This window comes from Egretta garzetta, unplaced genomic scaffold (genome assembly GCF_000687185.1).
Source record: "Egretta garzetta isolate BGI_Z169 unplaced genomic scaffold, ASM68718v1 scaffold575, whole genome shotgun sequence".
Lineage (NCBI taxonomy): Eukaryota > Metazoa > Chordata > Aves > Pelecaniformes > Ardeidae > Egretta > Egretta garzetta.
The window spans coordinates 858,357-886,144 of NW_009259790.1; the positions used below are offsets into that span (position 1 = coordinate 858,357).

At 39.7% G+C, this 27,788-nt stretch overlaps 1 protein-coding gene across 1 annotated transcript in view; it reads right to left on the reverse strand.

The window, feature by feature from the left end:
- BMERB1 (bMERB domain containing 1) overlaps positions 1 to 27,781 on the reverse strand; it is a 49,360-nt gene extending 21,579 nt beyond the window's left edge. The window contains exons 1-2 of the mRNA XM_035895079.1: positions 27,703 to 27,781; positions 770 to 893 (exon numbers count right to left, since the gene is read on the reverse strand). Of these exons, the coding sequence (XP_035750972.1) occupies positions 770 to 893; positions 27,703 to 27,760 (182 nt within the window). The 5' untranslated portion in view covers positions 27,761 to 27,781. The remainder of the gene's footprint in view (positions 1 to 769; positions 894 to 27,702) is intronic.
- Between the last annotated feature and the right edge of the window lie 7 nt (positions 27,782 to 27,788).

Genomic DNA, 27,788 nt, shown 5'->3' on the forward strand with positions numbered 1-27,788 from the left:
TTAGATCTACTGAGGTTCTTGGCCTGTCAGCAAAGGTGTTAGTTTCTGACCTCAGGTACTCACAGACAGATGGGACTTCAAAATTATTTACTCCTTATTAATATGTCCTGGTCTTCTAAATTGAGTGATTTAGGAATATAAACCCTATTGACTTCATCATCAGAGCTGGATTAATATTCATTAACCTTCAGTGAGGCTCCTATGTTTGACCCTTCTGGCAGTTTTGAAAATCTCTCTTGGAGTACTGCTATTTAATTTGATACATCAAAATTTGTTTTGTGTTCATAACTTAATGGCTTCCATTTAACAAATGTCAAATCTTGGCTGCTGTTAGTCCAGGACACAGTGTGCTCGCTTGTGACAAAAACTGTCTAAGACGACTAATGAAGTGAGGAATAACACCTGAATTAGGTGGAAGCTCCAAATCCCTTACCTGTTGATATTTTCTTCAAATATCCTGCCCACAAAGGACTGAAGTCAGGTATAAAAATATGCTCTGTAGACACGTACTTTGTAAAGTTTCCTTTTGTAAGTAATAGATCCCTTTTATGTCTTCTGCTGAACAAAAAAGGTACTGAATAAAAAAGCTAATTTCCTTTGGAACTACAAAAATAATTTCCCAATGGCATTTTGCAAGCATTCACCTAACTGGGATGCTCTTTATCTTTCTTCCTGTTAAAATGTCAAGCAGATAAAAGTCTTCTAAATAGCATTCTTTCCTATTTTGATTAATTTTGCATAGTGTTTTCCCAGAAGTATTGATACTTACATAAACCTGAGTTCTGATTCTCTTCTGACTAAGACTTCCCGAAGTCTCTGGATCTTTGCCATCTCAAGCTCAATTTCCTCAGGCATCATTGTTGTTTCAGCCATTGAAATGATGTCAAGTTGATCTGTGTGTGAAAGCAAAGAAAATGAATTAAGCTAGTCAAACTGTCTTAATGGGGTTTTTTAGGAATGTAAATTTAATCACAGAGCTATCTGACTATGGGGTAATTAATGCAAGTAGTAAAGAATATTCTAGCTGAGTGCTACATTGACTGGTTTCTCTATTGTTTTGCTTATTACTTTCAAAGTAACCATTTTGACGTGAAAGAATTTCTAAGCCAAAGTTACATTCATTTTGTTAGTCAGAATCTATCATACCTCTAAGGAATCACAACCCAGTACATAACTATAGCTACTGTTCCTTAATTGATATCACTACAGACTTTGAAACAACAGACATAGGTTGCTACAAAACTCACTCAAAGCAATTACTTGCAACTCTGAAGAGCCCTATCAGCACATGTGCAGGCAATGTAAACTGATGAAGGTTTCCCATCTTTAATTCTTACAACTCTTCATGCCATTCCACCATCTCAGCTTGACTACCAGCTAAAGCCCAGAGCCAAGGATGTGATTAGAAATTACATACAGCCTAATCCTTCCAGGGGCTGAGTGTTTCTCACTAGGGCATTGAAGTCAGCTGAGGAGACAAACAGCACCTTGTAGCAATTACTTGGCAACTGGTAAGGCTAGGATCATTCTATGATTTTTTCGCTATAATTGAACTCTACTAATCCAGAGAGAAACAGGACTATGAACTGTGTTCATTAAAGGTAGAAAGAACCAATTTACAGAAGGTGGATTTGGGAGGGAGAAACTTGGCGTCTTGAAAACCTTGTTCCAAAGGTTCACAATACTTGGCCTTCATTATGAACAAGAATTTAGAGACTAAAAAATAGACTGCATGCATGTTTTGGCACCCAAATGGAGACATATTCCTGAAAGCAGGCCTGTTTCAGCTGTATTAGTTTAAAAAAGGAAAATTGAGGGGTCAAAATGTACCCCGCATGATTATGCAAAAAACAGGAGACAAAAAGCATCAGAAAAAAAGCTGTTCAGTTAATTAAGAGGAGACGAATTCCAAAGTCCCTCATGACAGACTAAGCACAAAGAGCTGAGAAGAATTTCTGTCAGAAAATTGGAGTAGGAATGAAACGACAAAATCTCAACAAACACAGCCCCTGCATGAACTTAGTTCACAAAGAACTGTTCTCCCAAAATGAAAGCGAAGAAATTATAAAAAAAATACATTTTCTTTATATCCTATAGAATTTCTTTATATAAAGAAAACATTTTCTTTATATATTAAAATACATTTTTTTTTTGAAGTTATCTTGACAGTATTGTCTGCAAGTTTTGGCTTCACTTCATAATGAAGAAAGTAGGCAAATAAATACTAAAAATCACTGGGTTTTTTCAAGGTAACAGAATCTTGAGGGGAAAAAAAGTGACAGAGGCTTTGAAATGTCTCCCATAAGTGAACAACCATTTCTCAGTAGTTGTTTTTAAAACTCAGATTGCAAAACTGGTTGGTAGAGTAAGGCTATCTTGTGTGTCTGAACACACAGGCTGTAGAAGATGGATTTTCCTATTATAAATCATTGTGTGTGTTTGGGGTATATTTAGTTGAGTTACAGCCTAAATGTCCTAACAAGTGTTGTTTCAGGTATGTAATCAGTGGCTAGCTTCACAGTATAAAGCATGCGAGTCTTTTAAAACCCCAGCCACTAACTTATGTTGATGTTGAAATAGAACCTAAAACACTTGGAAATTCTAGATCTATTTGAGGAAGGTTGAACACGGCTGAAAATCCTTTAGGGACTGTATACAGCCCCCACCCTCTCCCTCCCCTCACACTCTTACCTGGGTGTGTGGGAATGAGGAATCACAGCAAAGTCTTGAATTTAGCAGCAGAGTACCTAACATGCTGTGCTACCACTAACAGATGGGCAGAATTATAATTCAATATTCACTAGATGTTTATCAGACAGGAGTCAAAAGAAATTAGAACAAAGATTCTCTAAGTATAGTTTTGCCTCTTATTGCTTTTCGGGGTTATGGAGTTACTTTATCTGCTTGCAGCATAATTGGCTTTGGTGCAAATTTATTTTCCAAAAATATTAAGCAGGAGATAGATAGGAAGTCGTTCTGATGCTACTATGAATTAAAGCCAATAATACCAGTAATTAGGAAGATACGACACAAATATATTACACATACATACATATTTTAATATTAGTTCTCAAGAGCTCAAAAACAGGGAAAAAAAAGTAACTGTCTTATTTCCACTCTACAACTGTGGTTTTAAATGCCTCAGTGTTACCTCTTGGATCAGATCAGCTGTCATCCTGTGATTTCAATAATTCAGGAGGGGAATCATGAACAAGCCTTATGCCCTGAGTATGTGCTTAAAGCCAGCACAAGAATTAGTGTGACAAGCAGTAGTGTAGTCTGACCTCTTGCAGAACAGTCACAGATTCTCCTTCACATCCCACTCAATGTGTGCTTGAAACAGAAAAAAATATTTTTGAAAGCTATCCAAAATTATGCAATGTTTTAAAAAGAATCAAAAATGTAAGCAAGACACCATGAGTTTGAAAGTGGAATATGGAAACGATAAGATACTTGTTGCAGCTGGCTTTCTTTACCTGTCTGCGGCAACAACTCCCGTTCGAGGTGAGACAGCACGAGAGCCACACATCCACCGCCCCCGGGCCACTGAGACACAGACACCAATATGAGGATATCACAAATGGCGTTTATTAACTCTCTTTCACTGCTTTTATATGCAAACTACTTCGTTCCTGCCTTTGCAGTTACATCATAAGCTCTATCACGGGGCGGTCAGTCCCTATCCTTTCCGTACATCGCGAGATCTTCCGGTCGCCAATCCCTACAGATACTAGTTTGCAACTTGTCTGCAAACTCAGAGATGTAGTTAGAATAATACAAAGATATTAAGGAGTTGTTTGATCTATCTTCGTGGCAGTATGTGTGCTGTGAACATACTGTAAGGCGATTAATTCTCATGGACATCTCAGACTGGAAGGAGGACTGGCAAGAGCTGGATTAAAGAAACTTTGAGAGGAAAAACCAGACCAGGCAGTTGAAATAGGAAGAAATTTGAAGGTAAAGGTGAGAATATAGAGAACTGACCATGATGCTGTGGTGCTGGAAGAGATTCAGAGCCAGTTCTAGAAGGGCAGGCATGGTCTTCGAAGGAGAAGGAACCGAAGTCAATCCATAATTTATGCATGTTTACCCCTGTACTATTAAGGAACTATATAATTTTTGCATCGAATCTCCAGCTTTTCTAAACTTCCCTTCCTAACAGATAAAGAGTACATGATCTCCTTTGAAAGCTGCCAATTCCCTTTATATAGGTGAGTCCATAGGTCGGTCTCAGAAACCCAACACAGCTGCAGTATACCACCCACTTTGGCCCCCTCTGAAAAGTATGCATTTTTAAGGCAGGCTTTGAGGGAAAAGGCACAATTGGAACACCGTATTTCCCAGAAATCCTGAAATAGTAGAGCACAGGTGTGAGAACATTCTGGAAATACAAGCCTCTGAAGAGGCCACAGGTCAGGATTCCCACCTTGCACCTTCACCACTGTGATCCTCACACATCACGAACCTGTTTGTTTGTGTCTAAATTTCTCTTCCAGTACTGTGCATAACTGTTTGGCTTACCTGGCAGGAGCTATGCTGAAAGACAATTAATTATTTTTCATAAAATGGTTTGAGCTCCTGGGATATAAACCACTTAGGAAAGAATATGTTAACGTTATTAAGCCTTTGAGTAAAGCTCTAGCTCTGTCCCAGTGATGAATGACACCTTTAGTGCATGATTCTGAACAGCTTCACACAGAAGTCTCTTACCTTTTCATAAAAGAAAGAAGAAATGTTTCATTTTATTTAAAGCAGGCATGCATTGGCAAATTATTTTTTAGCATATATTGTTATTAAGCCTGTTTCTGGTAATGATCCAAAATTCATAATGCAAAAGTGGAGACAACATTGAGATGAGTCACAGCCAGTAACAGGATGAAACTATTTTGTCTGCTCTGCAATCTCCAGGATAATTTTCAGTGACAAAGAAACAAGTAAAATATTATTACTGTATGCACAAAAAGATATTAGCATGAAAATAATTACTATATAGAAATAAAATTATCAAGCTATTACATATAATGAAAGGGACTGAAGAGGTAAACCTGAAGCTGTTTATGCATATTTTTGCTTCAATTTAAATGCAGACTGGTATAGTTAAACTGGGTATTAACGTAATGATCACATTTCATCCTCAGTGTGCCAGCCAGCAATGGAACATTAGCCACCTGTGATGAAAAGCAACAAAAAAATAAAATGCCTATTAAGTCAATAAACTGAAAGGAAATTTTAAAAGAAGCCTGAAGTTACACAATGAGAAATGGGAGAATGCATTACACCTGGTGTCAATAGTTTCAGATAAATTGATAAGGAATGCTTTAAGGAAAAAGTAATTATCACAAAAAATCCTGCTGCTGTCACTTGATGCGAGCATATTGTTCCCTGGGAAGCTCATTGTGCTCTACAACCATTAGCTGATTTAATTCTAATTTGGGGGTTTTGTTATCATCATCTTTGTAAAAGACAGAGGCATGGAGGTGAGGTGTATCAGTAACACAAAGGGTCCCAAACCTATGCTGTAGGAACCCAAAACTATGTCATTGTTATTCTGGTGGTATCCACGTACTGAACAGATATCAGGCCTCTACTCTATTAACACCTAAAGCAGTATGCAGGCAATTTGCAGTCTAGAGGCAGTAAGAGCTGAGTGATGAGTTGCTTATGGATACATAGCGAGTCTGTGGCAGAGCCAGTGCAAGGTCTGCTGGATCACAGCATCTTTTCAGGACATTGTTTATCCTTTTTCTTGCTTGGGAATCCGTTGCTGTTGGAAACTACCAGTCACTCAGCCTTGAAGAGTCATCTCAGTCATCTAGCAACAGAAGAGCTCCAGAATAGGTAAGGGTAACAGCCCAGCTACTCTGCCACTTTTTTTTCATCCTTGACATGGGTGAACTATCTTAAATGAGACTCTGTGTTTGTTCAATCTATGACTGTAGAGAGCTCTTTAAAGAACTGCAGTACAAATCAGCTGCATGGCTTTTCTAATATGGACACCACTCAGCAACAAACCTGGCTGCTCAGCTTGCTCAATTACAGTGCTTCAGTTGAAAATTCTTTTAAGTCATCGCTGTCCTGTATTGGATTTAAACTGAGCAATTTAAGGCCTATTTCCACTCCCTTAAATTGTCCAATAATAAGATAATCCTTGTTAAAATACCGTTAATGGCTAAGTTTTGTTCCAAATCTGGATCAACACTTTTGGGGCTTTCTCAAAAATTCAGTGAGATTCTCAAATTAATCCTTTTTCACTAAAGTATATTAAATGTTAATAGAGCACAGTGCAGCAAGTGCACTCTTAATGCTGTTTCAGGTATCAAAATCAAGACTTTCAAGACCACTATTAGTTGATGAGCCAAAGCAGAAGCAAGCAGGAGGCATGGGTTATAGATGGATGAAGAGAGAACCATACTGTACAACTTAAAAACAGCACACTTGGTGGAAATTGAAATAGTTGCATAATGCAGAAAAACAAACTGTTGCAGTACAAAATATTCCAGATGAAAAATGCTCATGTGAAAAGAATCAGATGATTCCTGTAGTTTTTCACTAACTTGTCACCTGGAGGCTCAAATGACTAGTCTTGCAGCCATGCCTTTCACTATACCTTTTACTGTTGCCTCAAATGTATTCAGAGGTCCAGAAAGGTTTTTTTTCTCTTTGATTTAACCCATCTGGAGCAGGATGCAGTGGCCAATAACTAACCTGTGCAAAAAAACCCCCCTACATCTAATTGCTTATTCCTAATCTAGCCTGCTGCAGCATTCTATTACTGTGAATCCTAACAATGATTAAATTTGGCATGTGTGTGGAATGGTATTTATTCAATGTTTTATGCTGGAATTACCATATAAATATAGCTAATAGCTAAATACAATACAAACAGCTGCAATGTATTTTGTTCCCAGCTTCCCTAACAGGCAGGCAACATTGTGCAATTTAAAATGGGTAGACTAGGGGAAAAGGAGAAGGTGGCATAGGATAGTACCAGTGTGGAAATGTCGCAGCGCTGAGCACATCCCACCACTCCTGCTGGTTTGACTGCCTGGGCTCAGGGTTGGTTTGGACATGGTGCAGGTGCCTGGCTTTGAGAAGACAGGATCTCGGGGAATGTCACAGTCACCAAATATCCCTGCTTCTGAACAGTCATTTGGGAAAGGAAAAAAAGAAGACGGGGGATTTTTCTGATTCATGGGGAATTGTGGTGCACCTATGCTTCCAGTAAACCTAAAAACCAAAGTACTGGCCCACCTCAGTTCTGTACTGGGCTGCATAAAGATCACTTATGTTCTGAGAGAAACTGCTAGACTAGAGCAATCCATTCACATCTGCAGTCCATTCAGCACCTCCTCAGTCAAGAGATCAGAATTTCATGTCTGTAGAGAGACACCCTGGTACAACCTGTAGAGAAGCACCAGTGTCTCTCTGAGATGATCAAAATGAATTATCATGCATTTAAACTTGACATTTGTGGAAGGAGAGGAAATCTTGCTTTCATAGTAATGGTTAGAATCACTGGGAGAAGCACTATTGCAGCATTAGCTGCACTGAAAATATCTTTATATATTTAACTGGAGAGAATGAAAAAATACTTTCTGCCATCGCTTAGATAACTGCTTTTGCACATATTGCTTATGGAAATAGATTAATTAATTTTTAATCAAAATTAAAATATTCTGATTGTAGGACATATTAACAGCATTATTAGAGGCTAGGAAAGGCACAAGCAACTGAAAAAGACATATTCAGATGGCAAATACACCAATTTTAGAAGGTTTTGTTTAAAATTTTGCTGAATTCATTTGTTGAATTAATCAACCTTTGGAAGAAGTCATATCATAGAATCATAGAATGTTTTGGGTTGGAAGGGACCCCTAGAGGTCATCTAGTCCAACCCCCCTTCAGGAGCAGGGACACCACTAACTAGATCAGGTTGCTCAGAGCCCCGTCCAACCTGGCCTTGAATGTTTCCAGGGATGGGGCCTCCACTACCTCTCTGGGCAACCTGTTCCAGTGTTTCACCACCCTCATTGTAAAGAATTTCTTCCTTATATCTAGTCTAAACCTACCCTGGTTTAGTTTAAAACCATTGCCCCTTGTCCTGTCACAGCTGTCCCTACTAAAAAGATTTTCCCCCTCTTTCCTATAGGCCCCCTTTAGGTATTGAAGGGCCGTAATCAGGTCTCCTCACAGCCTTCTCTTCTCCAGGCTGAACAAGCCCAACTCCCTCAGCCTGTCCTCATAGGAGAAGTGCTCCAGCCCTCGGATCATTTTTGTAGCCCTCCTCTGGACCCACTCCAACACTTCCATGTCCTTCATGTGCTGAGGGCTCCAGAGCTGGACGCAGTACTCTAGGTGAGGCCTCACCAGAGCAGAGTAGAGGGGCAGAATCACCTCCCTCGACCTGCTGGCCACGCTTCTCCCGATGCAGCCCAGAGTACGGTTGGCCTTCTGGGCTGCCCGCGCACATTGCCGGCATATGGATACTATGATTATTTCTTTTGCTCTATTCATCTGCCTCTTCTCATTCAGTATTCGACCACATCTCAGTCTTTTTTAGTATTCAACACTGAATATCAAAGATAATCTGTTTCTGTAATACATGAAATTACTCCTTCCTGTTTTCTAATAATAGGCTACCATGACTTATGAGTATGTGCAGTTTTATGCATAGCTTGAATCTGTTACGTATATTTTCTGCCATCTTTGAATAGTCTGATCAGCATTCAACTAAGCATGTGCAAATAACTTCAAAATGATAAACTAAACAAAAGTTGGAGTTTTCTTTTAATGCAGAAATCTTAGCGGTAAGCCCTACAACATATAGACTCTGTAGGGGAAAAAGCAGCTGGGTTGAAGGGATAGGAAAGCGTGAATTTGCCTTGTGGAACTCTGTAGATCTCCTAATCCAAGGCTCACTGAAGGCAACAGGAGTCTTTCACTTCAGCCTGTTTGTTTTCCTTTTTTTTTTTTTTTTCCCCATGTGTCATATAACTTGCCCTTTCAGGCATGCAACTATTTTGCCTTTGAAGGAGAAGAATACATTTGAAAAAGTCTAGGAAGTTCATATTCAGCTTTTCAGAAATCTGATGGTATTCTCTAAAACTGACTAACAACCTGATGAATTTTGTGGAGCTGGGCTGTGATATGCTAGCCTTTGGTTAATGCTGAGGGAAAAAAGAATGACAGAAAAAAGCAAAATGCTAAGACAGAACTGACATTCATAATTTTGTTGAATTCAACAGAATTTGAGTGAGTGTTTGAACCACCACATAGTAACAAAAACCCCCATTGCTAAAAACCAGAGATCATTCTGTTTCCCATAATATTTCCTTCCTAGGTATATTAAATTATCTAATGTGACTGGAGATGGCTCTGTTCAAACAGTCAGCTGTGGTCTGAGTACAATAGCACAGTTATGATATTGGGATTTATTTTATCCAGGTCATGAATACTTTTTTCTAATTATCACAGATTTAGAGTCTAGACATATTACAACCTGAGTTTCCACTTCAAAAGTGTCTCACTCACACTCTACCGTATGACCCACTTTAAAATTAGGTAAGAGGAGAATATAAAAAGCACTGTGTGCAATTGCCCACTGCACTTCCAGAATCGCTGCCCTGTCTGTTCCATATCGAAGAGTCTCTCATTATAAAAAGATTCTTTTAGTTGCCTATCCTGTACGTTCTTGTTCTTATCTTCAAGCTTTGACCTTTTATTTTTCATTATTTACCTTTGCAAAAAGCCTGTTGGCCGCAGTCTGTTCTTTTCCATTTCAGGCTTTTGTACACCGTGGTCTCACTGAGATTTCTCTTGAAACATAAATGCCAAATTCACAGTGTTGAATATTAACTCCTTCCTCTAACTCTCGAAGTCCTTTTGGTTTCTATGGTATCATACTCAAAGTATTAGACACAATGACTGCTTTCATGTCTGATGTAAGAAAGTGCCTGTACCTGCCCAATGCCCAAATGAGATTCTTAGTTGCTTTGCATCTTTATGCTGTACTTCTGTAGATCAAGTAGTACTGCACTTTAGAAAGGCTGGTTTAAAAACTGAACCCAAAAGAGATCCTGCTATGAATTGTCTAATTCAACTACATATTCCCAAGCAGAAATAGACATTCAGGCAGTAAAAGTGATTGCTAAGTAAGGTTGGTCTTCAGTACTTTGCTAGCTAGAAGTTTTGCGGTTAAATGGTTCCTTATTTAAAGATACGTATCAGCACAAGTCCATAATGATAGGATCTATAAGGATCTTGCCTCTCAAACAAAAACATCAATTAAATTGTCTTGTTTGCTACCCTGAGAAATTTATAAGCAGTAATTATTCTTGGCTTTGTCTTTTGTTAATTTACGACAGTTCCAATTTCCTAAGTGGGTAATTACGCAACCCTTTAATGTTACTCTTCCCCTGGGAAAAAGATCGCTCTAGTCTTAAGAAACTGCTCTGTGCATAGAAGACTTCATTTTGGTTGTAATGATATCCTGAAAAAACAGCTCGTCTCTCAATAGTTGTTTGTCCTCCTCTGACAATGAAGACCCTGTGACTCTGAACTAGTCTGGATTTCTTGTAGAAATCTAATGTGATGCATAGGACTTAATGTGATATTCAGAGTTAATGTATCTTAAAATCTATATTGCCATCCTGTATTTATTTGGATTATAAATTCCATTTGTTCTATCTTGCACTTAAGCTTTCAGATTTCAGCATTCTCCTGACTTTTGATGCTGTCAAAATTGTAGTACTCATCTACTTGTGAATATGGAGATTTTGATTAGCTAAGAGGAAAGGATCAAGGACAGGGGAAAGGATTTTTTATGTTAAATTATAATGGCTGGCATAAAATTAAGTAGAGGCAAAGAATAAGCTTGGACTGGAAACTACTAACTATCCAAAGCAGTAACATTCTGAAGCAGTCTTTCAAGTAGGATACTGGAGGAAAGGAAACAAAGCTGTTTCAAACTAAGATCAGAACATATGGATCTTTAAAGGGTGCGGCCTCACTACGTAGGGAAAAAAAAAAAACAGACAGGTCCTGTGTATAAGCTCAGGTATTGTATTATTGTCTGCAATTGCAGGAGGGTGAACTCAGGAAGTGGAAAAGATTAATTAGACCATTATCTGGGGCTCTACTCTTTAAGGTAGGATTTAGCGTCTTGAGGTCCAGCGTCCTCTGCAGTCAGACACTGACCACACAAAGAATCCATACTCTTTCTCCATGTACGAAGTCATAAGGCTCCATCCCGTCAAATTAAACTATCACTTCAAGATAGTGCGCCATCTCCGCTTTCATATTCTTCCATCGGAACCTAAGGCTGTTTGCATATGCAAGGAACTGACTCAGTACAATAGGACAATTTGCTACCTAATTATCTGTAACTAGAATAATTTATCTTCTAGCTGTAAATCTGTATATGATTTGGTGATGTTTTATAGCACTATCATTGATTTACATGTAGGTTTTTTCTACTACTGAGAGTTCTACTAGCTTTCTCTATTTTTACATTGTGCCTTTGATCTGTGCCTCTCAGTACTGTGGATAGTCCCCTAATCAGTTGATTTTAGGGGGAGAGGGAGGACTTTTCCTCAGTAGTACCCCTTCTGGCAGCAGTTTAAAAGCTAACACAAACCATATTTACAGATCAGGAAACAGAATTTCAGCACTCACAGCAATAAAAGCCTAAGGAGTCAGAACTTAATATTGAACTAAATGTTTCTTTGAAAACCTAAGATAGATATAGCTTCCTATGAAGGTCTTCCCATAAACAATGAAATAAAAACCCCATGCCTGATTGGATTGTGCCGTAATATTAAGTCAAAAATACAGGGTTTTTAATGTGATTGAAATTTGCAGGAAGTGCTTCTGATGTAAATAAATTCAGGGTATGCAGAAGTATGTCCACTAACACAAATTACCCTAATGACACTCTCAGATTGAGTCTTGAAAACCCTTAGGGGCTTTGATACTCCAATTATAGGGCTCAACCTTGCTACTTTGAAGTTGATTCCAAGACTCTGTCTAGGCAATTTGCATGCCCCAGCCAATTTCCATTACAGTCAATGATAACAAGGTTGCACACTCTTCAGCCTGTTAGAGGGCAAATGCATAAAAATGAGGAAAACAGAATCATGAAAACAGCAAAGGGAGTTTGGAATTAATGTCTTTTTATAAAATCCTTTTTAAACTCAAGTCCATTGAATTCAGAAACCCCAGAGACATTATTTGTGGATTCATATATGATTCTCCACTCAGCTGAAACCAAATCCTCTATTTGAATATAAATTGCACCTCTGAGCTGAGACAGTTTTCAAATATCCAGATTCTAAATTTGGCAGGTTTAACTTCTTTTTTCTCATGGAGGCTGTGATAAGGTCACTACAGCTCATGCCGTCAGATGTAAGCTGGTCTGCAAGTGACTGCTCAGTAGCCAGCTTAGTATCTTCTTAGTACAGTTCCTATCACACATCAGACAAAAATCTAGCAACACAGAGTGTCTTTACTGGTGTTTCAGATATACTGAGTGGAAAAATATGCTCACATACAGAAATTTTTTAGAGCAATTACAGCACTCTGGAAGAGCATCATCATAATTGGTGTGACCATTTCAGACTTCAGTTTCTAGCATCCCCAAGTGCCTGAACTGAGTCACAAACTCTCTTCAAGACTAGTACAGTCCATTTGCAAAATAGCCTGTGGTATCTCATCCAGCCATTTCTGTTGTGTATAAAGAAGGATTAAGTGGGTTTGAGTGGGATTTAAAGAAGAGCTGTCCATATAATTAGGTCTGCAGAGAATTATGACAGACTTAACAAAGTACTATAATTGAATTGTGCAAGAACATTTTCCAGACTTCCTACTGCTATTTCCAATTTTAAATAAACTCTAATTTGGGTATCAGTACCACATTCCTTGTTGCCAGATGCTCTGACAACAGGATTTTTCACACATTTGGCTGGTGGCTTTAGGTGACGTGTGAAAGCAATTTCCCTCAGACCACATTATATGTCAGTCTGAAACTAAGCAACCTAATTTGTCTTGCTGTAACTGAAATAACAGAGTGGCATTTCTCCATCTCTTTCTAGGAGACGTACCATTGTGTATTTCCTATCAGTGATTCTCCTATTGACCTCACCTGACGGAAGGGTGCCCTCAATATCCCTGTAGGTCTAAAACTAGAAGCTTCTCCTAATATTCTGTTCTGGTTTCCCTCTCTTCTCTCTCCCCTACACACAGATAAGTAAATAAATCTCTGCAGATGAGACAGATTAGCTGATCTTGCATGATCTTGTTTAAGCACTCAAGTAAGTACTGCTTGCCAAAAACTGAGCGATTTCACTCATTTGTTTGTGAATAACAAGTCATACTACTGTCCAGCCTGCCTCAACCTGACTTGAATTTTGTGAGGAGTGGCAGGCAGCTTTGGTGCAGAGGTTGGTTTTCTCTGAGCCTGAGAACAGGGGCACCAGCCAAGGGGCTCTGCATCCAGCTGTGCACTCTGCTTCCTCCTGGCTCAGGAGAAGATGTATAGTAAATTGCTGTACATTTTTCCATTTCAACTTGCATCTGCCAAATCTTTCCAGAAGCCAAGAAGAGGGACAGAGTAATGGCCATGCCAGTTCCTCACCCCTCCCCCCACCTGCCTGTTTTGGGGAAGATATAGGTCCCTAATTTGCTGTGCTTTATTCATAAGCAGCTTAGACCCAAGATTTGAGCATCTTTGGGATGGAAAGGGAGCTGCTTACTTTCTGAACAAACTGCAGTTTCTTACCACAGTCACAGCTATATCACATATGACAGCCTTAGAGAAGATTTTTTTTTACCCAGCCTGGGAATGCATCCCATTTAAAATGTTGCCCAAGAAATTCTCAGTACCAAGGTAATATGTGACCTCATCCCCTCACACCAGGAAAAGAAAAATAATTCTCCCTGTTTTGCAAAAATTAATGTGTGTGACACAAATACATGGTGCAAACTTGGAGGTCTCTTATATGAGAAGCCATCTTTCTTATGAGGGAGGTCTTAGAAAAACTAATAGTTTTTCATCTGAGCCCAGAAGCTGATCTCAGTACATCTCCACGTTACAAAGCCTGAGGTCTACATCTTTGACATATGCTGAACATACGTATCTCTGGGAATCAGCCACCACAAACCCAACAGACCAGACTCTGTGTTTCTGAAGTGGAAATGCCCTATGTGAATTAAACATAAGCTCAAAAAGAGCTAGAAACCGATTTACCATTCAGTAAAATATTGGGATGCCACCAGCATCTTCTGTTTTTAAAAATGAATTAAACTAAATTGCTTCCTTTTTTTCTTCCTCTTTCCCCCTCAGGTAATCTTTCCTATTCAATTATTTGGCTTTACAATGAGATTTTCCTATTTCATTAGGTGTTTATATCTCCCCTGTTGCTATATGAAAAGTTCTTGCAACCAGCAAAGAAAATAATGTTGACTCGATTCAGGAAATGTTATCAGATAGACTGAATAGACAAAACACACTCACTATAACCTGTCTCAGACCACTGTTCATATATATTGCTATTAGCAGACTAATAATAGATCTTACAAAAGAGTGATTTAAGTAAATTCTACCGGATTAAGTAATAAATTTACCTTTTGTTTGCAATTTTAAGTTTTGTTTACAAATTATCATTTGTAATGGCAATTTATTTGTAAAAAAAACCAAACCAGTTCCTTTTAATTACTTCCTCAGAAGTCACTGTGCAAAGTTAATCACCTCCTGGATTAAGTAAATCTTCGGTGACGAGTCTCATTTTTACCGACCTTCTGAATTGATTATCTCTGATCTAATTTGTGTTAGTGCAGATTAGGGTATAAACTAATACTCAAGTATTGCTGTAAACAGTTCATGCTATATTTTATTTGCATCTGTTTGCACAATTTTCAGCTCATTTGCAATATTGATTCATTTAGAAAGATACAAATCTCAAAACAACCATCTCCCATGCTGCTTGTTTCTTTATTTGACTGACCAGCAAACACCCATCTTATCCTAGCCAACATCTGATAATGTCCTGGCTTTGCCCACAGAAATGTCATTGCTATGCAGTCTTCTTGGATAGCATACAGAAGACTCTCCCTACTGTTTGTAGAAGAGGACTTTCCATAGTACCTAGAAACTGATGAGAATTCTGATCATCTGTTTTAGTAGATATAAAATGATTTCTAGCTGAGATATTTTGCCTTTCTACCACTCCAGAATACGGAAGCCTGGGTAAATTATTAAAAGGATATCCTGTGAGAAGGGGTTCTGTTTCCTGCTCCTTGTATATTTTACTCCTGTGAAGGGCAATGAGTGGTCTCCTTATAAACATGCAAATTATCTGACTTCTAAGAAATGTCTTTTCTTCCTTGCGCAGAGTGAGTGAAAACATGCTACCAGAACAATGTTTCTATAGATGTGGAGGCCTCACAGAAGGAGACCTTTTTTTCTTGCTTGCAACACAGTGGTGTACCACCTTCCCAGCATGAAAATAGTTGCATTAGATTTAGTCTGTTGTGACTAGCCACATAATTTTAAAACAATGAAATTAAGTGCTACGATTTTCTTCACTATGGGAAATTATTACCAGGGTATTTTATATCCAGATTATTCTACATAAAAGGTAAACACAAAATTTCTTAACAATTACTGAGGAAAAAACATCATCAATTATGAAATCACTGCAACAAAATAAAACTAGGAAGATGCTTGAAAAAATGCTTTGCCTGGATAAGATACCTGTTGGAAGAGCTCTCGTACATGCTCTTTATTTTTGATAAATTAGCCTGAAGTTTCAGCACCCTTGCCTTATACCTCTACTGAACAGACACAACTTGGACTACACAAGCTTGGAGTGCTTTATATGCATTAGGTGTGGTCTATCTGGTCCTCACATCCCAGCAGTTTTGCATATACAAACCCTAGGGTAGGAGTGCTGTGGTTTGATTCATAGTTGGTTTTTGTTTCTTTGAATGAACATACTTAGGAGATGAGGCAGAGAGCACTGAAGACAGGAGGAATCAAGGAGTGTGGATAAATTAAGCTCAGTCATTCATTCCAGCACACCATGTCTGTATATGAAAGACAAGAATTGAATGTAGTGGAAAATGTTGCCGGAGCCAGTACAAGAGCTCTGGCACCCGTCTTGATCAGAACCTGATAGTGTATAGAAATAATTTCATAAAATGTAGCCAAGCCTTGAAACAGGCCTCAACATTCCCCTTCTCCCCCAATTATCATCCTAGTACCATTTTCACATCTCTATTGAATACTTTGTTCACCTTATAAATACAGAAATAAAAAGGACCATGCTGGTCACTGACTGCCTCCAGGTACCTCAGTGCTTCTCACACCACAAGTACCAGTATCTTTGTCCTCCCTCTAGTGACCTCAGAGACATAGAAAAAAATCCAGAAATCAAACTGCATTAGTTACCTATTTCTAGAGGTCTGATTTGTAAGAACAGAGGCTGTCTTTTCTAGTATCTGATTATCTTAAAGCTAGTGCAAAAGAGACAGGAGCTGTTAGTACCTAAAGTACCTAGATCTAGGTATCACAGGACAGAGGGACAGGGGAAAGGACTGACTCCTTAAAATAATATTTTATTTTTCAAAATAAATCTGTGAAATGAAAACTTGGTTTACACTCATATAAATCATGATGCTGACACTGTAGTTACCACTGGTTTTTTATATGTTACTTTCACCTTTTCCCATTATGTTAAGAATTGAAAAATACAACCTTGTGCACTTTAAACAGCAGTTTGTCCTTCAGAGAATGGGAGAATATGCAGCTACATGCAGCCTGGTGGGAAGTTTGCACAGTGTATATGATCTGACAGCTGTTCCTGTGAGAAAATGGATCCAAAACAAGACAAAAAATGAGGGGAAATTGCCTTTGAAGCTCTGACCCCAAAGCCCTCATTGTCAGTTTTATTCAGTGGCACTGAGTTAGATCTTTATCTGCAAGAAGCTATTTTAGTCTGGCTCAGGCAGACTGCCAGGAGTCAGGAAGTCTCAGGAAGGGGGTTCCATGCCCAGCCCTGCCACAGCCCTGCATGAGATTCAGCGCTATCAGAAGGCTGTAAATAGAAACTGGTACAGTTAGTTACTGTGGTAGGTACCTTCCCTGATGTGGAGCTCCCACTGAAATCACTGCACATTCCCATCTGGAGCAAGACTAGGTTTAAGCCACACTCCAAGGAAAGCAATTCATGCTTCATCAATTCATCTTATGTGATGGAGAATTAAAAAGCAGTATTAAGAAACACACATTACTTGTTCATTTAATTCTGTCATTTTGCCCAGTGGTCAAAGGAAACAGCCTGTGGCTTCCCATTTTATTCCTCACCAGAGTCATATTCTGATCCTGTAATACCAACACAAGGCTTCAGCATTTAAGTTTCAAATGCTGTAACAGTGTCAGCTACAGCTAATGTTCATTTTTTTGAAGTTTATTTAGTTTCATATTTTTAATAGACTTTTTAATCTTTTTTTTTTTTTTTTCTTATTTAGTTTCATATTTTTAATAGACTTTTTCAATCTTTTTTTTTTTTTTTTGACTTCAGAAAAAAAAGTCAACAAAATGTTCAGTCTCAAGAAGTCTTGCAAAACCTCTTTAGGAATATATGGGTTTATGTTTTTTATGAGCACTGATTGATGAAAAGCAGCATATGTTGCAAGTGAGATAGTAGTCAAGTGGCCACTGAGATTTCTGAATTTCACATCTTTACAATATTCTCCTTTGAAATTATCCGATCGCATACCAGAAAGCTTGTTTCTCTCTCTTCCCCTCCCTCTGTGACATGATTCTCTAACAACACCAATTTCTAACAGTGCTCTAAACATCTTCCCAGCAGCTGGTAGATAATTTTAGGCAACCTTAAAACCATTGGATAAATATTGTAGACATGAGTCCAATCCAGTAAAGGCCAAAGTGATACTGGTATGGAGAATTGCTTCAGACAGTAAAGAAATTTGTTCACATAACAGATTCCCACTCCAGCAAGTAATTAAATATTGAGAAGAAGCTCTTCAGAAGCCAAGAAAAAAAGGTGTTTCACATTTCATAGGAGAAAAGACTAGTAATTTCCCAGGGGGGTGAATGTTGCTATTCCTAAAACCATGGGCATACAATGTGTACAGTCCAACAACAAAGTGGAAGGCCAGGCAGCAGAGGGGATCTTGTTCTCCAACGTATGAGGCCTGCCCTTAAAGATGAAATTGCCAGAGCCAGTAGCACCAAAACCGGCTGGGTTTTCCTCAGCTTATGCTCAGGTGAAACAGCACAGGGCTCCATCTCTTCAACTCACACAAAATAATGATGACAGCTGGCAAACAAATCTGTTTTGCACTTGCCTTTCATCTGTGGATGTGGAGTCATTCTCCAGCAACCTGTTTTCACCAAGTTAATTGCTTTTGCATACTTAATTTTGATTCAGTTTTCTTTAGATATGCTAATATTTTCTTCCTCACAACTGGCATTGGGCTTCGTGAAGTTGAGCTGACTGCCTCCCTGGAGGTCTCAGAGGTGAGGAAATGAAGGCAATTTAGCAGAGTCTTAACCTGTGCCACTGAGACAAACAGATAGCTGGCTGTCACCTTCTCTTTGTATGAGAGAAAGTAAGAAATTTTCTAATTGCAGGATGTTTCACACCTTACCAAGGTAGAGACAAATAGATCTTGATTTTACTGGCTTTCAACACTCCATGGCTGTCCTTCACCATCACACCCCACATACCCTCTTTGTGCTACAGACAAGTAACAGCCTGAAAGAAAATGTCTCCTAGAGTCTGCCAAACTGCAGTAACTTCAGTCCCCTCCCAGGCACAGTGCCCAGAGGAAGTCATATGGGAATCCATGGTAGAAGATGAGAGCAGAAAAACTACAGATTGGATAAGGAGAGCGGGGGCACAAATGCATAACTGAATTTCTGTGACTTCCTCTTCTCCTGTGAAACAGGACAGTTTGAGGAACAACCGCTCACCGTAGGGGCTCCAATGCATTATCTAATGATTCACTGCTCAGAGACAAGAAGATTGAAATGGCATTACCCTTGCCAGCGCAAATGGTTCTTCAGGGAGTGAATGCTCATCGCTGCTTGCCAAGGCTCTGTCGGATGTGTCCAGTGAGAAGTGAGGGCAAAGAGACCAAGCTGATGGGGCAGCCTGACACAGATTCCCAGAGGAATCCTCATAGAGCTGACACAGCCCCCAAATTCCCCCACCAGAGTTTTCTGAAGAGAATCAAGGTGAACAGAGCTCCAGGAGACAAAGGCACAGAGCCCAGTCCAGTTCTGCTTTTACTGAAATCAGTGAGGATATTTCCATTGATGTCAATGAAGTTAGGACTGCATTTTGTATTTGTAACCAAGAAAATGGCAGTCGGGCTTCTTGTCATTTCCCGGAGAGGTCAGGTCCCTGTCTTGCTCATTCCACTTCAATTCCATTATTCTAAAACTTACTCTGGCCTCATGTACTGAAAGGGCATCAGTGGTAGAACTGGCTGTTGATTCCTTTTCTGGTTTTGGAGTCGCTTTCTCCAAGAGGTGAACAAAATCAATCAACAACTTTATAATGAGAATCTTTTGTTCCAATTTTATCTGTATATAAAAAACCAAATATGTCTGTACCAAACCCCTTAAATCCCTAATCAGTAAGGTGGGGGAAGGGTTCAGGACAATAAAAAGATCCTTAAACACTGCTGATATTCTTAGAATAACAAATCACCTCTTGCATTTTGGTAGCGTTTGCAATCATTAGGCTTTTGCAATGAGCAGCTTGTCTTGCTGAAAATCATTCATCCTCATTTAATGACAAATTCTCTTAAAATTATTTTCTCAAATATTTTTCCCTTTATGAACTGACAAAATGCTGATAGTTCATGTCTCCTTGCTGATGCTGAAGGGCAACTAACATAATTATCCAAGGCTGCTCCTGCTGATTTCTCATAGTTTGCCCTCCAAGAATACATTTTTCATCTTTGAATTTTGAATGCATTTATACTATGCCTTTTATGTAGTTAGACAGCAGAAAATGTTTCATGGAAATAAATTAGCATTATTTATTGAGTCTCTGGGACTATTTTACTAAGTAAGACTTCTATGAAAATGGAACATATTCAGCTACAGAGGAAAAGCACTTTGAGATTCAGGATTACAGAACACGTGAGTTTCAACATTTCTTGTGCTCAGTAACTACAAGAAAACTATAAACTTCACACGTGATACACAGTAGTTTGCAGTGCATGCCCAATCTTGAATGTAAGTTTTTAATCCTGTTTTATAACGCACCTTTGAGACAGACACACACACGTTCTCACAAGTGGTTACTCTGATGAAAACATGCTATGCAACTAAGGGATCAATTATCAAACACAGGCAAAAAAAATTACACAGACTGAGTCCATAATCCCACAGGCTATCAGCAGCAGGGATGATGTGTGTAGTTCAAAGTGTCCTACTTTCCAGGTCTAATGCATTTTTTCTGTAAAATATCTTTAAAGGACATGGGAAAATTCATGAGCAACAGTCCCAAATATGACACTTTAGCCTCATCTATAACTTTTACAACAATTATTGGTTGGCACTGGTTTGAATGTAAACCACTGCATTACACATTAAGTGTTCATTTCCTGCCTGGTACACACACTTGGGCACAGAGATTTTGGAAGTCATTAACCCTCTGATTTACGAGTATCTCAGCAGAGAGAAATGTCTTTGCTGACACATGCAAGTAAATGTGCAGCAGTAAGATCCTGATCCATAATAACCAACATGCTTTTTGCAAGCTAGCCCCTACCCAGAATTAGCCAGTCTCCTGCTACACTCAGCCCCTTTGGCTTTGATTATATTGGGGTGGGTTTGGTCATTGTTTTTCTCATTTGTCGGTGTTTTGTAGGAAAGGTTGGACTCTGTAGGATAAAAAGTATTGTCCAGAGACAATTATATTCAGAATCATGGGACAAGTTAGGAAGCAAATTAGCTGCACTTTTTGTTGAGAAACCTTGGACACACATAGCCCATAGCAAGACAGAAAAGTGAAGGAAGGGCAAAACACATGAAATATCATAGGGAGACTATAGGGGCAAGGGGATTAACTGATTTTATTTCTGTCACCAGATAAGACAGTGTATTTCTATGGGGATCTGTGCTACAGAATTCTGTGGACTTGGGAGATGAACTTGAAGTAGCACCTGGAAGAAGCTGCTCTAAGGGTCACAGTTCCTCCCATTGTTGACAAAAAAAAACAGGAATGCACCAAAATATTTCCAGTTCTCCCTTTTCCTTCTTCGTCTCAGCAGTTGGCTGGAGCACCCAGCTGTGGGAGGATGAATTAGAAAAATGAGACAGTATGTAGGTAGTATAAACTGGACTAGTTTCACTCTGTAAATCATTCTCCTGACTCTTTGTGAAGTAAAACAAAACCAAGATACACCCTTCCTTTATGAGTTACAGGTGATGTAGGAATGGCCTGGTGGAGATTATTATGTGGTGGGTTCTGCATTTAAGAAATATTTTGCAGAAGAAGGATCAGGACATAGTAAGTGTAAGAGTGGATAAACAATGAAAATGCAGATAAATTGTATGTGCATACTGCTAGCCAGAATCACCAGTGACTTCTAGAAACACTAAGCTGTGTAGGAGAATTTTAGAGCCATCTGACTGCCATTGAACAAGGTGAGTTTTACAACTGTTTTGTAGACAACAGCCTCGATCCTTTTTAGAAATCCTTTCCAATGTTCAGTGTGGGAGTTCTGTCTTGGTTTGATAGATCAGACACAGGCTGCTTTCCCTCTTGAACTACAATATAAATAAGTTAACATTAATAGTTTTGAACAAGAAAAAATCTAGAACTGGCATCATCCTTTGAATCAGTTGTCTGTTGATTATAATATTTTGTCAAGTATTTTTCTAAAAAGGTATGGGATTCACTATTAGCATTTTATTGTCACATTTTAATTTCTTGGTCATTCTTTTAAAAATTTTTACACTTTTTTTTTCCACATTCTCTATTTGAAGCCTGTAGTCAGACCTTCATAAAACCAGCAGACTTGCTACTTCTATAAAAAGAAATGTATCCTTCAGTTAGCTTCTTTCTCACCTATCTCAACAGATTGTCTGAATAAGCCTAATCTGTTTTGCCTGTTTTATTGTCTGTAATATACACAATTAACAATTTAGGGGAATTTACAGTAACACAAGGGCATCACTGTGAAAGAACAGTGGTGGTAGTTGGTCTATATAAATTCTGTTTGTGCCTGTGAACGTCTTTTTTTTTTTTTTTTTTTCTTTTCTTTTTTAAATCAGAATGGATTTGTGATGAGACTAGAGGACAGTATCACAAGAGCATGATAGGCAGGGTCATACTGCATTCCTGACTGACTGGAGAGGTGTTACAGTAAAGGAGAGTTTTTATGAAAAGCACTCAAGTGGGTTTGTGGATTTCTGTGCAAAATGTGGAGTTTATGGAAGAAGGCCCAAAGGTGTGTGTTTGAATTTTTAACTACCAGATGATAGAAACAGCTAGAACTGATGCAGGTTTGGATTTACCTGTGAGCGGCGCAGAGTAAACTTCAGTCCCTTTTCAGTCCCAACTCATGAGTCCTCCCTCATGCTGAGAACTCCTGAATTCCCAGCATTGCTCTGTAGTTTCTGACTTGGCGATCCCAAGCACATCGCAACTTTCTAATCACATTTCTTTCACTGTCTTGTGAGACAACACAAGCCACCTTTCATGAAGCCAGACAGGAGGAAGAAGAATGAGGACATTCAGCTGTACCCCCCACCAAGCACCAGAGCTGCATCCACGTTTGTTAGAGTCTAAGTAAGTTTGCTCTTCTACAGTCACTTGGGACCAATCCAGCATGAATACACAGGAGTGCACTGATGTCTCACAGGAACCAACATACTATCCAGTCTGTCTGTACTAGATATAAAGAGAGATATTACATCTCCAAATTTTATAAAGCTGACACAAAAATTCAAGCACAAATTGGCATTTACCTACTTTTTGACTAACATATTGAAGCATACAATTAACACAAACCCATCCTAACTACTCATCAGTGACCAGAATGACAGATAGACATCACAGGACACTAGCTGTGCAGGCTTTGCTCTTCAAGACAAATGTGTTTCTCTGTTGCTACTTGATTGATTTTTTAATTGCAACAGAAATTTTTCAAATTATTATAAAATGTATTAAGCAACATTAAAACATAATGAGCTAGATCCTGTTCTAAGATGCAGCCGTTCTGTTCTGGTAATGAAATCAGGCCTTAAAGGTGACACAAACAGTTCCCAGTAGATTAGATAAAGCAAGTGCCCATAACCAGGGTATAAATGCCCTTTCTTCATTCTTTGTTCACCAAAGAGAAAAGACCTGGCTACAGGACCACTATCTACGTTATTGCAATCCATGGTCATTTTCTTCTTAGTTTTTCAAGCTTCTGCAAGCTCAAAGACCATCTCTGTGCATAACAGCCTTCTTAAGCAAACTGGTCTTGAACCAAAAATGTTCCAGATAGATAAAAACCATCCGCCTTCCCATGCTGCCAGGAAATGCAAATGCAAAACACTAAATAGTGCATATTTTCAGTGTTTTAACCACTCTCAGTGCTCAGCAGCAGAGCATATAAATACATACAAGAGTCTCTTTCTGGCTAACAAGCTTAGAAAGGTTTTCAAGATAAACTAACTGAATATGGTGAAGTAAGCTTTCATACACGTCAGCACAGATCTCAGTGAACCTGAAAACAGTACTATCTTTCTGCTGTTGGGACAAACCAGAGCAATCTCAGAAGTAGATAAAGTCACCCCACTGGTGCTGTTCTGGAGTGCACTGCCATCTCACAGTACATTGCCTGGACATAACCTGTGATACAACGTTCACAGCATGAAGGGAGAGCAGGTAAAGCTGGCTACAAAGGCTTCATGCTACTACTGAGTCTCATGCTGGGAATCTCCAGCTTCCTCTTCAGTGCTGGCTTGTAATAGGGCCCATTTCCCCTAATCTCCACTTCATATTCAAAAACAGTTGAAAAGGTGGACCTCTGCAATATAGGAGTGTGGCAGTTTACCTCCAATGCTGAATTACCATTCAAATGAAAACAATAGGCAAATTTCATGGCGCACTAAGTTGCACCAAAACAACCTTTGCAGTTTTCTGGCATTTCTGCTTCCTTACACTGACCGAAGCTGAGGCATTCACCATGAATTTTACATTTAGTTCCAGACCTCATACAAACTGAAAGAGGAAGGAAAAGATCAGCAAAAATGTATCTGAGAAATGCAATGTTCAGAAGGATGGTGAAGAACTGCTTTGTTTCTTTGTGGCTATTTCCCTGGTGTGGCATGCAGTTATTTAATCAGGACATTATGAGTCCCTGCTGAGGGCAAGACAGATGATTTCTGAATGAAGCTGTGCACTTGGAAATAAGGACTGACCAAAATGCTTGAGGGCTCTACTTCAGAGCAGACTCCCCAAGACTATATTGTAAAGATCATTTACTGAGAAGGCTGTAACCACATTATTATTATACAAGCCTGACAATTTATAAGCCTGGGGTTTACATGCATGCACTAGAAAATGCATGAGTTGATCTGTATATGGTAAACCATCATTTTTAATGTTCTCTACTCCTGTACGTGAAGAGAAACGCTTCAGTGTCTTGTTAAAGAGACACCTTTAAACAATCTGCTTTGTGTTTTATATGCAAACCGACCGACTGGAGATCATTACACCCTCAGGTTTGGGGGCATCAGATCCTCAGCTACTGTGAACCAGCTTGACTCCACTGATCATCTGTCTGAAAGAGGCCATTGTAGAATAGAAATGTGCATGACATTACATTTTGTTGCTATGAAGTAACGCATCTTTGGCTATAACCAATAACCAGCAATGCTTTCTGTACCACAGATAGAGAAGTTAGCACAGAGCTCCCATTTAACAAATTAAATAGAAACTACCTAGCTTCCATGACATTCTTTCTGTAATGGACATAATCATAGAATCATAGAATGTTTTGGGTTGGAAGGGACCCCTAGAGGTCATCTAGTCCAAGCCCCCTGCAGTGAGCAGGGACACCGCTAACTAGATCAGGTTGCTCAGAGCCCCGTCCAACCTGGCCTTGAATGTTTCCAGGGATGGGGCCTCCACTACCTCTCTGGGCAACCTGTTCCAGTGTTTCACCACCCTCATTGTAAGGAATTTCTTCCTTATATCTAGTCTAAACCTACCCTGGTTTAGTTTAAAACCATTGCCCCTTGTCCTGTCACAGCTGGCCCTACTAAAAAGATTTTCCCCATCTTTCCTATAGGCCCCCTTTAGGTACTGAAAGGCCGCAATCAGGTCTCCCCGCAGCCTTGTACAGTCAGGATGTACAGACTCTTGTGATAAGACTACACTCACATCAAAAGGCCCTGACCAGGAAACGGCACTCCATCGTGCACAGTGTTGTACAGATACACAAGTTTTACCTCCAAAGACATCCTGATTTAAGACACAAGAAATTGTCAGAGTAAAAAGGGCAAATGCATATGTAGTAACAGGCTTCTGCTTTTGTTAATACTATTACTTAGCATTTCATATTTAAAATATGCAAATACCAAAGGCTAATTGTTGACATTAATAAAAAAAAAAGGATGATGCTTTTTCAGCTTGCTTTTTCCTAGACCTTCTGGAGACTACTGTCATTGTGCCATGCAATTTAGGATCTATGCTGTAAGGGAGTGGTAAACAGTAGGATCTATTTATTTTTAATCAATGCAAAAGTGTGACCAGAAGTCAGCATTAGTATTAAAATAGGAAAGATATGCAGGGATCATCTAAAACAGCTGCCATAAATAGCATTTTCCACAGTATTTTAAGAAAGTTGAAGCCTATGAGCAAACAAAAAAAGATCAATTATTCAAATAGCAAAGTCTTAATATAATAATTTTCTACCTTTCAAAGAACAGACCATGGTGTCTAGAGTGCTTCCTATTCTGTATCTGAATTGTTATACACAGAGAAATTTTGTCATTAAACTGAATCTAGTGTGTAGAAAGGCAGCTCGGCAGCAGAGCCAGGGTGCAGGCACCTGGACACTTGGTTCTAGTCCTGCCAACAGCCCATTCTGGTACCTGGTCAAGCTGTGATTTGGGTGGAAGCTTAACACTGAGCACATATTTTTGAGCAGATGGGGTCTCCCACTCAGCCTCTGCATTACTCTCTGCCAAACAGATGATCTTTTGTCCAAAGCTTCTAAGACGTAACCCTTCTGTCACCTCAAGCTACCAGTTTTTATTATTATCAAAAGCGCTGCACTACACTTAGCTCCTGAGCTCTGGAACAAAACCAGATGTATTTATGAGAACAAGAAAAGCACGTGTCTGTATCATGCCAGAGAACTTGCAAAACTGTTGCATGTGTCTGAGTCAACAACTCGGTCAACTGTGATTTCAGTCTTTAATTCCATTTTAGAAAGTCGGGAGTTACTCAGTCCTGAACCTATGCCAGGCACTGCAACAAAAACCAACACTGCAACTGTAGCATCAGAGTGGGAGAGTTACACCCCCTGTCATCTGCATACGGTAGACAATAACATATGCATGAAAAACTGAAGCCAGAGGTGAAGTATGATTCCAGAACACCACAGTATCTGAAAAGCCTCAACAAAGCAAAAGTGCTGGCTAAAATCTGCTACGAGGACACTGCAAAGCCATGGGGTGTTAAAAGGCATCCAGGTGAGACTTCATGAAGCACATATCAAAAGATGGATGGTGAATCGAGAATATCAGCAACCCCAGTATCAGCCAAGATCAAGGTGTCACAACAGATACACACAAAGCTTTTTTCCTGTGGCCTAATCAAACACTTGATGAAACTTAGTATTTTTCTTTATACTAGTACAGAGATTTTTGTCAGTCTTTTCAAGATTTCTTGCCTCAGTGGTTACCTGGAAAATCAGAAGGGGTTTACAGGCTTATCAGGTTGTGAAGAAGATAGTTCTGCCAATGACAGAATAATAGCCAATACCTTAGAGAAGACAAGGTCCCATGGGTAACTTGAATTGGCAACTACATATCTTTTTAACTATCTTTTCATCAGCACTTTGGAAAGGTTATGTCAATTGCTGCTTTCTGGAAAAGTACGATTTGAAGAAAGCTCTTCCACCCCAGAGCTTTTGTTGAGCTCGTAAATACAGTGCAACCACTGAAGAAGCGAACCAAATGCTGTATTCCTGTACCCTCTGCCTGAGATAACAAGAGAGAGTAACGTGGTGGTTGCCATCCGTGCCTTTCAAATGTGAAGCATGTTAAAAACTACCAATATTTAGGAAAAGCCATATATTAAATCCCAGCTAATAAACAGCGAGGGAGAGCCACCGTCCCAGCCACCCTCCCTCAGCCACCCTCTCATGGCTCCAACCCATTGCGTAAGGGATCGCCGAAGCTCCCGGAGCTGCCCCGGCACGGCTCCAGCCCCTGCCCCTCCACCGAGCAAAGCTCTTTGCCTCCGACGGAGCCCCCTCGGGAAGCACCAGCCTCAGAGGGCAAAATGGTCACACAAACCTTCCTCCCCAAGAAGCCCGAGGCGGCTTCGCCCTGCTAACAGCAGCCCCTGGCGTGCGCTCCTCGCCGGACCCGGGGGGACCGCACCGCCCTCGGGGCCGCCCCGGCCAGCCGGCCCCGCACCCGCGCCCCCCACTCACTTCTCCCCAGCGCCTCCGCCTTCCACTCCGTCTCCTCCACTGCCCCGTAGCGCCTCATCGGTCTCTCGGCCTCCGCGCTGGCCGAG